At 31.0% G+C, this 19,727-nt stretch overlaps 2 protein-coding genes across 4 annotated transcripts in view; one reads left to right on the forward strand and one right to left on the reverse strand.

Annotated features, from left to right (window-relative positions):
* The window catches only part of stmn4 (stathmin-like 4), a 27,815-nt gene extending 11,604 nt beyond the window's left edge, over positions 1 to 16,211 (reverse strand). Inside the window, 6 exon segments of one of the 3 annotated variants that reach the window (NM_213401.2) lie at positions 10,696 to 10,793; positions 12,227 to 12,418; positions 12,495 to 12,700; positions 12,815 to 12,910; positions 14,807 to 14,862; positions 16,119 to 16,211. In NM_213401.2, the coding sequence (NP_998566.2) occupies positions 10,734 to 10,793; positions 12,227 to 12,418; positions 12,495 to 12,700; positions 12,815 to 12,910; positions 14,807 to 14,819 (567 nt within the window). In that variant the 5' untranslated portion in view covers positions 14,820 to 14,862; positions 16,119 to 16,211 and the 3' untranslated portion in view covers positions 10,696 to 10,733. 3 annotated transcript variants of the gene reach the window in all.
* il17a/f3 (interleukin 17a/f3) lies at positions 7,201 to 9,501 on the forward strand. The gene is given in 3 exon segments (NM_001020790.3): positions 7,201 to 7,240; positions 7,923 to 8,152; positions 8,551 to 9,501. Coding segments are annotated over 3 exon segments (489 nt in total). The 5' UTR covers positions 7,201 to 7,225; the 3' UTR covers positions 8,795 to 9,501.
* Positions 16,212 to 19,727: the final 3,516 nt, after the last annotated feature.

Consider the following 19,727-nt stretch of genomic DNA (forward strand, 5'->3'; position numbering starts at 1 on the left):
CCTAACTATAACAACTTCATATATGACTACAACATACAAGATGACTAATGATCCTTATCTAGGGTCTGATAAATCTCTGCACATTTACCTAACACCAGAAAGCCGCATAACCTCAAGGCAGTTGTGCATTGGCAGTCATCTGAGCTGTTTTCTTTCATTGTGTGATGTGGCCAGAGTCTGTCTCTTCTCTTATGACTGTCACTGTCTCAGATGTAGAGCAAATATAATCATTTAAATGCAAAAGTGCAGCTTCTCGCTTCAATAAAGCTTTCAACTTATTTTGCTGCTCTTCAGCGTCTTCAAAACCGGTTGTCGAAACTTTTATGTTTTGTGTGGGAGATCGAGGAGCTTTTATAATCATTGATGTAAAACTGACGGAAAATATTCAGTCTTATTTCCCACGTAATTCTGTGTCAAGTATATTAAGACATAGCCTAGATAGTTCACCCAAAAATTTAAATTTAGGGGGAAAGTGGAGACCGTTGGAACATGGGGCAGTTGAAACAAGACTTATCAGCCATATGTGACCATTCATTCAGTATAAAACTCATTTATAGGGGGTTATGTTTAGAAAAGTATCATACTGTCTAATCTGTTTTAGTGAAACATTATTCATTCATACAATTTAAATCACTGTTTGCAATACCTAGCTTCAAATAGGAATAGCTATGAAGTGTTAAAGCTATTGTATCTCCCTATAGAATAGAAGATTTAATCAGGGTTGACAGAGGTGAGACAGTTGCATTATGCTGTTACAATTACACAATTGGGTTTAATGCTTGTCATATTAACAATGTACAACTTGAATTTTATTACAGTTTAATGTAATTTAATTTGAAAAAAAAAAGTAATTCGTTGATTAATTCATTCATTTTAGAGTTTAAAAAAAAAGTAGTTTACTCTCAGAAAAAAGTACACGGTGGTACAAACAAAGTTCCTTAAAGAACAGTTTTGTACCTTTGTAAAAGTTGTTCTTTATGTGGTACAGAAAACACCTCTTACAAGATTGTTCTGTATAGTACAATTGAAATGTAGGTTCACAATTGTTCTCATAAAAAGGTACATACATGTTGGACAACTCCTTTATTGCAACATCTATGAAAATAATTAAAACTGGAAAGACAAAGTGATTTATGAATTAAACAAGAATCACCATTTAAAAGCATATGTTTAAAGAAACTCATAAACATTCATTATTAAGTTCTATAATACAAAACAACTTGTAAAACCAAACTATAGGTATTGTAAACTAAACATTTAAGACATTTTTAATAATTGTTAGAAGCATTTTCTGATAAACAGTTTCATTTTTGATATCTGCACCTTTAGGCGTTTTCTTTCCACTACACACGAGCTGGCAAAAGTCCTGCATAAGCAAAATGCAGACATGCAGACATTTTAGTATTGTAAAACTCAATCAAACATCTTGATACAATACTTTTGCATAATTCTATTTCTATTTTAAAATTAAGTAAATTAAATGTACTTTCAAAGGTATTGTGTGAAAATTGGAGAAAAAAATGTTTTATTTTGTACATGGGAGAATTTACAGTGTTTCTGTAACATTTTTGTGGAAAGTGTTGTGAAATGTTTAGCAAAAACAGATCTTTTAATTTATGTTAAATTATTTTTCATTCTTTATTATGGAAAAGGTGCATTTACACAATAAGAAACATTACAAAAAATGTTGTTTAAAACTATTTGATGTTTTATGTTTACTGAAAATGAACACATTTTTGATATACAGAAGCAAAATGCCTTTAAATAGTTCTTGTAGGAACACATTTGACACTGTTAAGATACAAACTGTCTTGTCACTGTAGTGGTACCTTCATGGATCAGATCTGTACCTTTGATGAAGGTACACTATTGTATCTGCAGGTTTTAAACACCAAAGGTACATTTTGGTTTCCCATGGTACAAATAATGTCCTTAATGGTACAAACTGCAATGGCACAAGTTTGTTTGTTTGCCTTAAGGTACAATTTTTTTCCATAAAAAGATACTGCCCCAGTGACAAGGGTTTTCTTTTGTTACAACATTGTACCAGAGTTTAGTAAATATTCAGTCTTCATTTAACATTTTAACCTATTCACATTTAGTCTGTTTAAAATAAATAAATAAATAAATAGATAAATAAATAAATACATACATAATAAATAAATAGATAAATAAATAAATAAATAAATACATAATAAATAAATAAATAAATACATTTCCAACATGTTGTTTTAGATTTTTTTTTTCTTATTGCATTTTAATGAATTTGCAACTTTGTTCGAGTTTAAATCCTGAATATATAATCATATGTACACATATTATAGCAATGTGGGGTGGGGGATGTCTGATAGATGTCGGTTTATTATATTAAAATTTTGGGTTTCCACAAAAAATTGTCCAAAAAAAAAAAAGACACAAGAAACTAAAGAAAATGCAAAAAGTTTTGTGACTGTCCCCACTCTCGCCTCTTATTTACTTTCCCCCAAGTTGTTCCAGGCCTTTATGAGTTTCATTACAATGTTGAGCATTGTTGACTTCCATAGTATTGGTTTTTCCTACTATGAATGATGTCAATGGTTACAGGTTTTTAGCTTGCTTTGTGTGAAACAGAATAAAATAACTCAAACAGAGCAAGGGTGGGTAATTGACAGATTAAAAATTTTGGGGTGAACTAACCCTTTTATAGGCATAGTCTTCCATAGAGCACCTCAGAAAGATGTCATATTTAAATTGAATCTTGTCTTTCTGCATTTGCTTTTTGTGCTCTGCTACCGTAACAGAGCATTGTTGTTTTAATCATCATGTGATGTCATTTCTTGTAATGACTTTACCATCTGCTTGTGGCCGTGTTTATTTTTTGCTGTTTCAAGAACTCAGTCAGCACTTCTGTGACCTCAATGCCTACTGAAATAAAGGGGGAGAACGAGTATTGTGCAGTGTTACAAGTTTGTACCTGCGGCAAACTGAACTCTGAATTGCCAATGTTGAGTTTCATTAATTGTTGGCTGATGAAATATTTAACACCAAGTAATTCTTAAAACATTAATGGTAACACTTTACAATAAGATTGTATAATGTCAGTAATGCACTTACTAACATGAACGAGCAATACATCTAATAATGTTTTGTGATGATGCAAAGAGCAATACATTTATCACAGGACCGTAGCCAGCCTGGTGAAATGGGTGCTTCTATTTTCTCAGAAGACAGTTATTCTCCTCACTTTTCTATTTAATTAGGAGATTTAAATACTGAATTTAGGTTTAGACATTTTAAGCACTATTTTTGCTGGATTCGCGTGTCGGAGGGTCATCATAACCACACTTTTTGATGTACCAAATATATTTCCTAAAAATTTAGAATAAAGAAATATGACAAATATTTATTTTTTTAAAATACAAAAATAAATACATCTTATATTATTAGAAAATGAGTTTTAAATTAAAGGCTGTAGCCTATTGTAATTTAAAGCAGAGCTTCACACTTTTGTAGCCTCTATTGTAAAAATAAAAGCACATTTGAAAATTCATAATTAACAACAATAGCCAAAATAGTATTCAAATTAATTTTAATATTGGGTGCTTCACACTTTTTTAATGGTCATTTTTTTCCAAGAATAAGGTCCAAGTTTTAGAAAAAAAGTTGCTTGACAAATGTTCTCTCTATTAAAAACAATACAGTAGCGAAAGATGACCACTTATGTCAGATGTTTTCTTGCACAGCTGGATGTTGGACTCATGGAAAAGTTGTTTATGTTGAACAAAACTGATTGACTGAAGTCACACCTGGATTCCGCTTCGTCTTAAAACCTTTTTTGATAGGTTATTTTTACGATGGAATAGCAGTCGAAATAGGATAAATGAGCTCATGTATGGGACAAATTCTGGACTTTTGTCAGTGAGGGATGGGTCTTCCGAACCACCTGAACCCCTCTGGCTCTGACATTAGTTATTGAAAACACAGTTGTTTATTGTTTAACCACGATGGATTATCCAATGTTAACAAGCATGAAATTGCATTTTAATAAGGCGTTAGCAAATGTTAAACTATAATTGATAAATGCTCTGCAAGTTTTGTTCATACCTGATTCATGTTAGTAAATACATTAGCTCATAAAACCTTATTGTAAAGTGCGAAAACATTTATTAATGATGAATACCACTACATATATTTAATTTTGGGGTTTTCATCGTCTAGTAAAATTAACCAATTACATCTATCAAACACATATAAATACACATTGCAAAAAACTGAGATAACCTTGTAATTCCGAGGTGACGAGTTATTAAAAATTCTACAAATATTCGAAAATATTGATGTTTTCATTTATATTTATTTCTTTTTTAACAAAGTCAAACTAAATTGGATGTTGCATTTATAACAATGTGTCTGCAGTTAGCACTAATTCTGATGCAGGTCTTTTTAAGACCATTAGGAATGAAATTTAGGACCGATCACACCATCTTAAAGTAAATAAATAAATAAATAAAATAAATAAATAAATAAATAAATAAATAAAAATCAATACATTTGAAAAAATTACTGAAAACAATACTATAGAGCAGGGATCACCAAACTTATTCCTGGAGGTCCGGTCTCCTAGAGATTTTAGCTCCAACCCTAATTAAACACACCTGAACAAGCTAATCAAGGTCTTACTAGGTATACTTGAAACACCCAGGCAGGTGTGTTGAGGCAAGTTCCAGCTTAACCCTGTTGGGCACCGGACCTCCCGGAAGGAGATTGTTGACCCCAGCTATAGAGACAGTTTATTTATAGTGAAAAGTAGGGCTGCAGGATACTGGAAAATTACACATTGCAATATTTTTAATTCTGCAATATGTATTGCGATATGAATAAAACTTCACTAGATGAGTTGAATAAACGTCTGTAAAAAAATCTATAATTTTAGATTGATTGGGAAGATTCTGTAGGGGAGTCCATAAAATATAATTTGAGTAGTCTTGTATAATAAACATAATATTTATATTCATTTACTCATTCATTTTCTTGTCGACTTAGTCCCTTTATTAATCCGGGGTCGCCACAGCGGAATGAACCGCCAACTTATCCAGCAAGTTTTTACGCAACAGATGCCCTTCCAGCCGCAACCCATCTCTGGGAAACATCCACACTCACATTCACACCCACACTCTTACACTACGGTCAATTTAGCCAACCCAATTCACCTGTACCGCATGTCTTGGGACGGTGGGGGAAACCGGAGCACCCGGAAGAAACCCACGCGAAGGCAGGGAGAACATGCAAACTCCACACAGAAACGCCAACTGAGCCGAGGTTCGAACCAGCGACCCAGCGTCCTTCTTGCTGTGAGGCGAAAGCACTACCTACTGCGCCACTGCCTCGCCCTAATATTTATATTATTAAGCACAATATTTCTATAATAAACCATCTGCAAGCATAGATACATTAAATAAAGAAAAATATGCTAATTAAATATACAGAGTTTTATTGTTTTCCAAACAGTCCAAATGTATTCAGGTGTACAGTAGTTGAATTATCAAATGTAAAATAATCCTGCATATAATCTTCGTTTATATACAATTTCATGAAATAATTGTTATTAATTGTTCAAAGTAACAAACGGTACATTTTCTTATGCCTGAATGCTTTTAAAACCCCCACACAGCCACAGGCCTCAAAACACACTTGCAAAAAGATCAATTATAATCCAGACTCAACATTGCTTATTCTTGCGGTGTGATTATTGCGAATGATCACACTGCGATATCGATGCTGAAACGAAATATTGTGCAGCCCTAACAGAAAGCTTTTTTCTTTAAAATATTAAAATGCTATCCAGACACACACACACACACACACACACACACACACACACACACACACATACACACAAACACACATACACACACACACTTTTTTCCAGAAAATATTTTTAAAAATTATTTAATAATATTTCACATACTTTTAAGATTTTTGAAATTCTCTGTCACATTTTACATGCCAGAGGTTACGACATGCCATGGTAATATACGTAAAGGCATAGAAATGTTTTCCTTAATCCCCACTTAGACCTTTCAGAGTAGTTGAGTAGTTATTAGTGATAATCTGAAGAATGCTGGAAACCAGTAGCCATTGATACCATAGTATTTTTTCTACCATGGATGTCAATGGGTACCGGTTTACAACATTCTTCAAAGTATCTTCTTTTTTTACCGACCTAGCACTACTTTCATATAACTGTGGGAACCTTTTCGCAAACATGTCCTAACTCTTCAGCTTGACCCTGTTACTTCTTATTGAGTCAACCCCCAACTCCCAGCTTACTAGCTCAGCACATTGTAGACCTGTATTTTCTGCATGTAAGATTGCACTAGTGTTTTTCATTTATTTTTTTTGTTGTATGGCGCAAATCCTCTTCAGTGTATCTGCTTATTGTTAAATGTTTGTGTTGTCATTTTTGTATGTTTTTGTAATGTATTTTTTACAATGTATAAATACAACATTCTTAAAAATCTTCTTTTGTGTTTCTTTACGGAAAAAAAGAAACTCTGAAAGGTTTGGAACCATTTGAGTGTGCGTAAATAAGTACATGATATTTATTTTTTGGGTGAACTATCGTTAAAGCTCTTCATGGAACCATTAATACCAATATAGAGCTTTTATTTTTAAGAGCCTATTGCTACTTTGCGCTTCAAGATCAGCTAGAAAGACTCGGCTTAGGCTGCTAAGTTTTTAATGTGCATGGCGATAATCAATGTGATGTGCATTTGTGGGTGACTGTCTCATATTATCAGTAAAAAGTCTTTCAGAAGCTGTGAACATATCCTGTAAAAGCAGGTGACCCATATAAAGTGCAACTCAGTGCATGAAGATGTGAATCAGACGTCTGCTGATGTGTATGTGGGTGAAACGTGTAATTGTGGGAGAGTGCAGTTAAGTGTTAAACCCATAAGGGTGTTAAGGTGAAATTTCTACCCCACCAGAACACATTTGTTTTTGCTGAGGGGACCAAAAGCTGAAATATATAAATGCATATGGACAGAAACCCAATGCCACTGTTTGTGAATGAGGAAAAATAATTACGAACCAATTTGCATATCGGTCTTCATTGTCAGTTGAGTGATCTCAGACAACGGTCTGTACGTGACAGTTTGTACATCAAGATCAGGAAGCTGAAGACTTTCTCATCAGCCCATACAAACAGAAGCAGGACGCAAAGCTCAGCAAACTGACGGTGGAGATGCGGCTCTCACGGGTGAGTTTCTCACAAGTTTATAAAACTGTTGATTAATTTAGTTAAATGTAATGTTTTTTGCATTCTCACGAGAGGGGAGAAGTATCAGGTGCAAAAGTTCATGCAGGTTTTTTTTTTTTTTGCTGAGTTCTTGAGATCTGCATCATTTATTATAAAGATTTATTTTAGCAAAAGAAAAACATGCAATGCAGTTTTATTCTTTTCTACTTGAATGTCTCCTGTTATTTGTATTGTTTATAATATATGTTGATATATGATATATTTTTACCATGCAACAATATACCAAAAAAATCTTTTACTGACATGTTAAAAATACACACTTTTTTCAGGTGTTATCCTTTTGTCAGCAACTATAACAACTTAAAATATATATGACAATTCAAAATCAATCCATTGCTCTTTTATATATTTTAATGAATTCCAGACAGAATAGAATTTAACCAAATTTGACATTTTATTTTCACAAAAAGTTATTTTAAAGAATAAAGCTGATATACTTTACTTTTATTTTGCTTTCCATGTACATAAAAGGACTTTTGTCAATTTAATTGGATGGGATTTCACTGTTGGAAGCTGTCTGAGGAAATCCTTTAAGATTGTATCATCTTAATTGCTCAAACAAATCGTTTTTGTATGTTTTTGGAGTTTAACCCTCATGAATTCTTTGTTTTGGTCTTGTCAGGTTTTCAGAGCTGTGCTGCTGCTGTTTCTGCTCATGCTTTTGTTAGATGCTGCTCTCTCTGAGAATAGGACTAAAAGAAAAAGATGTTCTGGTGTGAAGAAGTGTACTAGTGCTGGATGTAAATCAAGATGTCAAAGAAAGACAGCTTGGGTCATTCTAAACTCAGCTTGGGACAATATAATGAGTGACACTCCGTCTCCAGACAGATCTCTGTCGCCTTGGACATACACGTGAGTCTAATATTAATCTTCTTCATTTAATCTTCAAATACATGTGTGAAATGTGAAGCTCTTGTAATTAATTTTTTTTTAATCTTGCACTTAAATTTTTATCTACATTTAAGTTGTAAATAATAACAATTGAAAATACAAGACAATACTAAAAATGTTAAATAAATGCACTGATTCAAATACTGAGTTGGTTTAACCCATTGTTTAGTCAAGAATGATCAAACACAATTTTAACCTAATGGTTGTGTTTGTTTATACAGTATTCGACCCCGTGTTTGTTAAAAACAGCCCAGCAGTTTTCAAAGTGTAAATCAAATATATTCAAGCAATTCCTGAGTGAAAACGTTTTGAAAAATGTGATTAAAGGCTGCTTTGTACATTTTTGTTTTCATTTTCAGAACTTCTGTTGATGAGTCACGAATCCCATCAACAATCTCAGAGGCAAAATGTGAAAAAAGAGGCTGTTTAACAAAAGACGGTGAGGAGGACCTGGGACTGGAGTCCCAACCCATTTACTACCAGATCAACATCCTGAGAAGAGTGAAGAAAAAAAATTCTACATTTTACGCTCTTAAACTGGAGACGAAAAAAGTTAGTGTTGGCTGCACATGTGTTTTACCAATTGTTTTGCCTCAGAACTAGTTTGTTTGATGTGCTTCTAAGCACATTCTGCTTTATTGTAATATTAATCTGCTTATAGTTATAGTTCTGTATTCTGTAGATGAGCTTTGCATTAATTAAAGCTGTTGTACATTACTTTGTATTTATTATATCAGTTAATAAAAGAATATACAGCGCCTATAGAAATAATCACTCCGTTTTTCATACAGCCTGAAAACGAATCACATTGTGTTTTTGTAGCCTTCTCCTTTCTACAACTTTATCCCAAAGGTCTTTTGAAAGCAGGGTGAAATGTGAGTAAAGGTGTAGATTTTCACAAAGTATGATGACTTTCTATAGGCACTGTGTATATGCATTATTGAAACATGTTATTGATATTATTGTAACACCCTGAAGATCATGTAGCACTCCAGTAAAGGTGTTTATTGCTGTTCAATATTTGATTATTTCACTTCTTCATTGTGCTGTACCTCAAATTAAAACACATGTAGTTCAGTTAAATGCAAAAAAGAAAAAAGTTTTTAATCGGTAACTATCATGAATAATTGTGATTAACATAAAATTTTCCAAAGTGGTTGCCTGAAAATTTGTAATTCAAGCTAAAGTACAAGTTTAATAAAGCAGGTTGTCTACTATAGATAGCTATTTTAGCATCTTATTTAGAAAAGTTCAGCCTTTTTTATGAAAGTATCCATGTTTTATTCAAAATAAAAGTTTAATTTTATTGATATGTGAACTATTGTTACACTGAATTATATTTTAATGGTGTATATCATAGTAAAAATGTCTGATGTTCATTATTTTGTACACAAAACAAACAGAAAAACAAAGTGAAAGTTGTATTTTACGTATTTTTTTTAATCTTTGACCCATAAATAAACTCACTGCAAAGAAAGACTTTGGATTTAGTTAAGAGAAGCATTTATTGAACTGTTTAACTCGAGAATTTAGTCATTGGGAAATTACAAACACAGAAAGCATAGACGTTTCATTTTCTTACTCGTCGATTAACATCACTTGTCACCATTGCACAAACAACGGCTCATTTTTTTTTGCTTTTGACGCTGCATGTACAACATCAAACTCCTTTATCTTTGTTTCTGATAAGTAAAATAAACAGAATAAAGCTCAGTGTCATGCCAAAGCAAAGTGCACTATTCACATCCAAACCATTTCCCAAATCCAAACAGGATCTATTGTTTTTCCTTACAGCTTAATACATTCATTTCCGAGATGCTGCTATGTGTTTTCCTACTCATAATACAAAATACTATGGATGAAAAAGCTAAATGTGCTTCTGAGTTGTGCTTAAAGTGTCACTGTGCTCCACTTTTCATTTGTGACAGGGATATGAGCTTTCAGATTTACAAACATCTTCTAATATATTATTAATTGGATCATATTTGCATCCTCATAGCGGGGAATGTGATACTATACTAATTGCCTGATTATTGTGTAAGCATGCGTCAGGTTTCATGAATCTCTGAATATTAATATCAAAAGATAGTTAAAGAAGAATGAGACAATGTCACAGTAGATGGTGCGTGTTTTAGGAGTTAGACTGCAAAGATATTGCCATTAGTAAAGGATGACTTTAAGATTTATGTTAATGCATTCATCTGAAGCATCTCTTCAATGATTCCACTTCCTGTCCTACTTTCAGGTCATTTCAAAAAGATCAGTTTGGTATAATATATATACGCATATTTACGTATATCTCCTCTGAATCAACCTTTTGTCCTGCACCAAGCGACATACAACCCTCTCAGTGCACCTTGCATTGCCATCTGGACAATACTTGTCCTGTTTTTAATAATATGAAGTAGTTCGGATGTTGTTAAACCCCACAAAAGCTTGGTGTGTTGCAAATTGTCGTTGTCAATATCCAATAAGTCCCCCTTTTTTTGAGATGTATTGGCTACCGTTTGCTTGGTTTTCATCAGCTGAAGTGCTCGCTTCTCTACCGACAGGCCTCCTCCTTCAGCTCTTTGTTCTTCCTCACCTCCTCTGCGTGTTTGTCCTGAAGAGACGCACAAAAGGAAACTTTCCTCAGTCTGTGTACATGCATGTATTAGGGTGCCTGAGGGAAACTAAATGCAGCCGCATAAACAAAGTAGAAAAACAAACCAACCCCTTTCTAATGCAATATTCATAGCCATTTTATATTTAGACCAGGAAGGGACTTAGATGCACAAAGGCCAGGAACTCAATGAATATGCAATCATACAAAATTCTGGGAGTTTTTGTAAACTTTTTTCTTTCTATTTTTTAAAATAACTTATACATTTTTTGTTTTCATTTGAAATAGAAAATCATTATATAAACTTATTCTTTTTTAATATATATATTAAACTATATATATATATATATATATATATATATATATATATATATATATATATATATATATATAGTTTAAAATGGTTAATGTAAAAAAACAGGAAAAGATTAAATGTATTTTCTGTTTCAAACTAATTTTAAAAATATTTTTATTGTTTACATTTTTGTATTTATAGTAAAACAATAGCAAAAAATCCATGGTTTTTGTTTGAATAATTATTTATAATTTAATAAATAAAGCAAAATAAAAAGTATAATAACTATGCATTTTATTCATTTATTAATTTTCTTTTCAGCGTAGTCTCTTTATTATTCAGGGGTCGCCACAGCGGAATGAACCGCCAACATATCCAGTATATGTTTTACACAGCGGATGCCCTTCCAGCTGCAACCCATCACTGGGAAACACCCATACACACTCATACTCTATAGACAATTAACCTTATCCAATTCACCTATAAGGCATGTCTTTGGACTTGTGGGGGAAATCGGGGCACCCGGAGGAAACCCACGCAAACACGGGGAGAACGAAGACTTCACACAGAAATGCCAACTGAACCAGCTGAGGCTATACCAGTGAACTTCTTGCTGTGAGGCGACAGTGCTACCTACTGCACCACCCATAATAAATATTATATTAAATAAAAATATATAAAAATATTAACTTTTACTAAAGTTTGGATCAAACAAATGCAGCCTTGGGGACTGTGATTTCCATATTATTTTCCATAATTGATTGTAATTTTTAGGCTAAATTCCATTTAAAGTTGTCAATATACATTGTAATACTGTAGCTGAATATATTCTAACAAAATACCTCTTTAAGTATCGAGTTCTACTTTGAAATGTACATTGAAAATAAAGAGTTCAGATGCAAAAACATATAAGTGCAGTCTGAAAATGTCAGCCTCCTGTGTTTATGATCAGATATTTCACTATAAATAAGATAAAACTAATATTTGCCATAAAAGTGAAATGACTGAACCTAAACAAACACAAATCATTTTACAAAACAATTTAGATAGCACTTTGCATCTGAACTCTTCAAATATAAGTAAAATGCAAACAACATGTAAACAACAATTTCTTTACACCCTGTCAGTAAGTTTGTACCTTTTCCTGTAGCCTCTCCAGCATGGCAGCAAGCAAAGCCTCGCGGTTCTCTTTGTTTGCCTCCATCCTCTGCTCCAGCTTTTCTTTAGCATTCTTAATGAAGTTGTTGTTCTCCTCAAAGGCCTTCTGAATGACCTCTCGCTCATGCTCTCTCTTCTCAGCAAGATGCTTCAACATCTCGGCCTCCTGGAACTAGAGAAAAAAGTACAATGTCAGCAACAGAATCAGACCACAGACAGAAACAGATAGATTGTGTTTAATATCCAACCTTCCGCCTCTCCTCGGCTGCTTCCAGTTTCTTTTGGATCTCCTCCAGCGACGGGTCTTTACGCTGGGGCATGGATGTGTTAAGCTCGGGTGCAACATCAAAGGAAGGGGGTTTCAGGATCACCTCAAAAGCCTGTCCCGAGGTCCGCTTGTTCAGCTCAATGACCTCCATCTCTTTGATCACACACCAGTTGAGATCCACCGCATCTTCAAGTAGGATCAATTACAGTCAATATCCTCTTTATATTTATGCTCATTACACTGTAGTGTTTGAGAGACATTTATGAAATATGAACACAGACTGAGAAATGTGTTATTTACCCTCGGCCTTGTATGTGGGGTTTTCTGCACGGTTTGAGTTGATGCAGGAGCACAGAAGTGACACTAGAGGGAGCTCCTTCACCTTGTCTCGATATGCTGTGCAGAGAAACGTCAGGTGTAGAGAATATCGGACATAAATATAAACATAATTTTTTATTACACATAAGGCTAAAAATATATCATTTAAATTATTTCATAGAGTTTATCCTACAAAAATATTTATACAAAAAATTTAAATTGATATTGAGTTAGAATGCTGTTTTTGTGACAGCTTTAATGGAACTATTTCACATTTATTTTAGTCTTGCCAATTTACTCGACTTTTTTGGATTAATGTTGAAGATTTTATCGCTCATAATATTTTAAAATCATTTTACTTATCTTATAAACATGTGATTTAGGATTATTATGTTAAGGATCGCTCTTTAAAAGATGCTGGTTTTATTATAAACTTTATTTTATTATTATGTGAACTTCACATACATAAATCCAAGTTTGCCAAAAGCAAACCTTTCTACATGGTGCTAGAAAAAGAGATTCAAATGGATATAAAATTTATGTCTAAGTCTGAACATAGAAAAGCAATTTAAACAGTTAATATATGCTCCTCCTTTAACATTTTTGCATGAAATGTTTGTATATAGGCATTTCCTGTAGTAAACGTGCATTTAATAACTAAAATTGAAAAAATGTGTGTAATATTTGTATGTAATTTGATAATTATGTACCCTCTCCTCTGTGTGTGTTTTTTTATTTATTTATTTTTTCCCCTCATTTATTGTATTCTTGTTAAGAAATGTAAAGTGAATTTGTTGTATAAGAAAACTGTACATGCTGGTTTTTGTTAATACAAAAATATAAATAAATAAATAATAAAGAAAGAAAGAGAAAGAAAGAAAGAAAGAAAGAAAGAAAGAAAGAAAGAAAGAAAGAAAGAAATATAAACAGAATCAAAAATCATATTCTGCTTGGAGAAAAAGATGCATTTAAAAGTAATCTGCAAAAAAGTAAGATATAAGAAATATAAGCAATTTTTAGCAAATGAACATGTGTTACCTGTAGATTATTTTTTTCTTCAGTCAAACATTAAAGAAGATTTTTAGCTATGGTCATTACATAATTCATAGCAAAAAAAAAACAAAAAACAAACAAATTATTACATACAAATTAAATAGCAAAACTCCTGACAATACATTAAAGGAATAGTTTACCCAAAAAAATCATTTCTGTCATCATTTAATCACCCTTTGGGGGACTGCCAATTTTTTTTTTTGGTAATAATAATTCGTGTAACACATCCTTCAGTCATTTATGTATTATTGCATCTAATTTATTAATAAAACATATTTAAGTTTTCAGTGTTTTGAGGGAGATTTAGTGTATTCTGACCTACAGTATCCTCTGATTAGCTATTCTATTACAATGTGATGATGCCATTGGCCCATGAACATTTTCTGCTTGTTGTCAAACTATTTCATAACTGTATCAAGGGGCAATTCAATAATATCTTAATGTTAAAACAGCTGCCATAACATTATTGATCAATAAGTGGACCCTTTTTGGATTTTCTGAAGCCATAGCAATTAAAAATGTAAAACAGGAAATAGGTTAGCACCATTGGTATTGTTTACATCTCTCAAAATGGCCTATACAAACTATGCGTCTAATTTGACATTACTTACAGGCTATATGTAGAAACAAACACCTATTTTATTATAAAACAGTCTTGTAAACACCATGTCTATCGGTGCTCTAGATCTGCAGTTTCAAACTGTTGAATACATTTTCTTCCTTGCATAGGCTGATTAGTGCGATTATGCATTCACAATGGTATGAACCATAATAGGGGTGGTCAAATGTATATTTATATAATCTATTATTTTAATCATTAACATTACATTATTATTTGAAAAACAGATAAGAGTGAGCTCTTTCTCAGTATTAAAGGGCTGTAAATAAATAGTTTGAGTATCAGAGCTGACTATATCTTACCTGCCAAGGTCATGTTTAAGCAGAATTGTGTTAAGTTAAGAAGTCTTCACTCTGTCCTGTTCAGAGAAAAAAAAAAGAGCAAGAGATGATTAGGAAAGAGTGTGGGCTTTTAGCTAATTGACCACATTTTCAAATCAATCTGTAAATGTTTTAAAACAATTATGTGTATTAATACAGCAATTAATATACTTCTTAAAGGAAAATCTGAAATGCATCTATTGTGGCTGAGATAAGTCTGAAAGACGCTTGTTGTATTGTGGCGGGACACTTGGGGAGAGAGAGAAAGGAGCATGAATTCGGATGAGGATCAGCAGGGAGTGTCACGCACAATCTCTGTATAGTTGCCCTCCCTGAAAGCTGCCTCTTATCAGTACACAAAACAAAGGCATCCTTGAAAAATTACACAAATCCTAAAACAAAAACACTGCATATGATTTTAAACACCCAGACCGATGCCCGCCCTAATGCCATCTCACAGCAGGTATAAGAGCATAATGAAAGGGCACGGCCAATGCTTTGTTTAGCTTGGGGAGAAATAAAAGCTAAAGACGGTCACCTGCTGATGTCTGTCTGTCTCAACCTATAATCATGAAGAAAAACTGACACGGACCCCTGTGGAGAGACCATACTGAGAGAGAAGCATTGCCCTGCCCTGATCGCCACACAATACTTTTGTACACACACTCAATGGCATTAGGATCAGTGGTCACTTACTGTTTATTTACAGCATGTTATCTGTAAATGAAGTAGATATCGGTGTAAACTTTTAATTTAATACCACCATATTCTCACAAATTGAACATAACTCCCTTAAATAAATATTACCTCATTTGGCATATATAAATAATATGAGGCTAATCATAAGTTAAATACACCGTTAAGATGCTGTTTAAGTAATAATAAGTTACAAAATCCTTCTGAAAACAATCATAAATGCTGCAGCAAATGCGTATGTGTGTGTGAAAGGTTGTTTACAACGTTGTTCTTATGTTTGAATGACATAATCTAGTAGTGCATTAGAATTATGTCATCTTTTAACACACTACTGCACATCCATACACATAGATTTATACCGTTTAATATTTTTATGTGCAACAAATATTTTATTGCACATAAAAGATGCTTTACATACATTATTGATGGCAGACACAGCATGTTGTAAGAACACCGAGTTCCCTGTAGATGTCTGCTGCGGTATGTTTAATCTCAAACATAAGATTTTTGCTTTTAATTATCAATGCAAGGTAAGTCAGTGAAAACATCGGAGCACATGCAGTGACCTTTATTTTAATTTTGTGATGCCCGCACTTACCTTTTCTCTTTGATGAGGTGTTGTCCCGATCTCCCCCTTTCTCTCTCTCTCTCTCTCTTTTTCTCTTTCCCTGGTATCCTCTCTTCTGCTCCTCAGATACAAGAGCTCAGCAGCATCAGCAGCAGCTCCCTCCTACCGCATGACATCATCTTTCAGGGCTGTGATTGGTTGAGGTGGAGCAGAGCACGGTGGGCCAGCGTTTCTCCATCACACTGAAGGACGGGTGGTGTTAACTCTTTGAGCCTCACTGCAGGTGTCCCTGGAAAACAGAGGATGGGTGTATTCCAGCATATACTGGAGATGACAAAAACATTGACCAAAAAGTGAAGGTTTGCTGTATTACTTTACTATCATAAATGATGGCATGATAACTTAGTCAGAAATAGTATTAGTAATATTAATACAGCAAACAAAAAAATCAAAACCCTTTTCTAAATCATATTGTTATATTTTATATAAAATGAATTATATAAAATGAATTATATAAAATGAATTATTATATTATATTATATTATATTATATTATATTATATTATATTATATTATATTATATTATATTATATTATATTATATTATATTATATTATATTATATTATATTATATTATATCCTGCTTGTGGATAAGTGGTGTGGAAAAGTAATGAATATTCTATTCTATTCTATTCTATTCTATTCTATTCTATTCTATTCTATTCTATTCTATGCTATGCTATTCTATTCCATTCTATTCTATTCTATTCTATTATATTATATTATATTATATTATATTATATTATATTATATTATATTATATTATATTATATTATATTATATTATATTATATTATATCCTGCTTGTGGATAAGTGGTGTGGAAAAGTAATGAATATTCTATTCTATTCTATTCTATTCTATTCTATTCTATTCTATTCTATTCTATTCTATTCTATTCTATTCTATTCTATGCTATTCTATTCCATTCTATTCTATTCTATTCTATTATATTATATTATATTATATTATATTATATTATATTATATCCTGCTTGTGGATAAGTGGTGTGGAAAAGTAATGAATATTCTATTCTATTCTATTCCATTCTATTCTATTCTATTCTATTCTATTCTATTCCATTCCATTCCATTCCATTATATTATATTATATTATATTATATTATATTATATTATATTATATTATATTATATTATATTATATTATATTATATTATATCCTGCTTGTGGATAAGTGGTGTGGAAAAGTAATGAATATTCTATTCTATTCTATTCTATTCTATTCTATTCTATTCTATTCTATTCTATTCTATTCTATTCTATTCTATTCCATTCTATTCTATTATATTATATTATATTATATTATATTTTATTATATTATATTATATTATATTATATTATATTATATCCTGCTTGTGGATAAGTGGTGTGGAAAAGTAATGAATATTCTATTCTATTCTATTCTATTCTATTCTATTCTATTCTATTCTATTCTATTCTATTCTATTCTATTCCATTCCATTCTATTCTATTCTATTATATTATATTATATTATATTATATTATATTATATTATATTATATTATATTATATCCTGCTTGTGGATAAGTGGTGTGGAAAAGTAATGAATATTCTATTCTATTCTATTCTATTCTATTCTATTCTATTCTATTCTATTCTATTCTATTCTATGCTATTCTATTCCATTCCATTCCATTCCATTCCATTCCATTCCATTCCATTCCATTCTATTCTATTATATTATATTATATTATATTATATTATATTATATTATATTATATTATATTATATTATATTATATCCTGCTTGTGGATAAGTGGTGTGGAAAAGTAATGAATATTCTATTCTATTCTATTCCATTCTATTCTATTCTATTCTATTCTATTCTATTCTATTCTATTCTATTCTATTCTATTCTATTCTATTCTATTCTATTATATTATATTATATTATATCCTGCTTGTGGATAAGTGGTGTGGAAAAGTAATGAATATTCTATTCTATTCTATTCTATTCTATTCTATTCTATTCTATTCTATTCTATTCTATTCTATTCTATTCCATTCCATTCCATTCCATTCTATTCTATTCTATTCTATTATATTATATTATATTATATTATATTATATTATATTATATTATATTATATTATATTATATCCTGCTTGTGGATAAGTGGTGTGGAAAGGTAATGAATATTCTATTCTATTCTATTCTATTCTATTCTATTCTATTCTATTCTATTCTATTCTATTCTATTCTATTCTATTCTATTCTATTCTATGCTATTCCATTCCATTCCATTCTATTCTATTCTATTATATTATATTATATTATATTATATTATATTATATTCTATTCTATTCTATTATATTATATTATATTATATTATATTATATTATATTATATCCTGCTTGTGGATAAGTGGTGTGGAAAAGTAATGAATATTCTATTCTATTCTATTCCATTCTATTCTATTCTATTCTATTCCATTCCATTCCATTCCATTCTATTATATTATATTATATTATATTATATTATATTATATTATATTATATTATATTATATTATATTATATTATATTATATTATATCCTGCTTGTGGATAAGTGGTGTGGAAAAGTAATGAATATTCTATTCTATTCTATTCTATTCTATTCTATTCTATTCTATTCCATTCTATTCTATTATATTATATTATATTATATTATATTTTATTATATTATATTATATTATATTATATTATATTATATTATATCCTGCTTGTGGATAAGTGGTGTGGAAAAGTAATGAATATTCTATTCTATTCTATTCTATTCTATTCTATTCTATTCTATTCTATTCTATTCTATTCCATTCCATTCTATTCTATTCTATTATATTATATTATATTATATTATATTATATTATATTATATTATATTATATCCTGCTTGTGGATAAGTGGTGTGGAAAAGTAATGAATATTCTATTCTATTCTATTCTATTCTATTCTATTCTATTCTATTCTATTCTATTCTATGCTATTCTATTCCATTCCATTCCATTCCATTCCATTCCATTCCATTCCATTCTATTCTATTCTATTATATTATATTATATTATATTATATTATATTATATTATATTATATTATATTATATTATATTATATTATATTATATCCTGCTTGTGGATAAGTGGTGTGGAAAAGTAATGAATATTCTATTCTATTCTATTCCATTCTATTCTATTCTATTCTATTCTATTCTATTCTATTCTATTCTATTCTATTCTATTCTATTCTATTCTATTCTATTATATTATATTATATTATATCCTGCTTGTGGATAAGTGGTGTGGAAAAGTAATGAATATTCTATTCTATTCTATTCTATTCTATTCTATTCTATTCTATTCTATTCTATTCTATTCTATTCTATTCTATTCCATTCCATTCCATTCCATTCTATTCTATTCTATTATATTATATTATATTATATTATATTATATTATATTATATTATATTATATTATATCCTGCTTGTGGATAAGTGGTGTGGAAAGGTAATGAATATTCTATTCTATTCTATTCTATTCTATTCTATTCTATTCTATTCTATTCTATTCT

Source organism: Danio rerio, chromosome 20 (assembly GCF_052040795.2).
Source record: "Danio rerio strain M-AB ecotype USA chromosome 20, GRCz13ab, whole genome shotgun sequence".
NCBI classification, from domain to species: domain Eukaryota; kingdom Metazoa; phylum Chordata; class Actinopteri; order Cypriniformes; family Danionidae; genus Danio; species Danio rerio.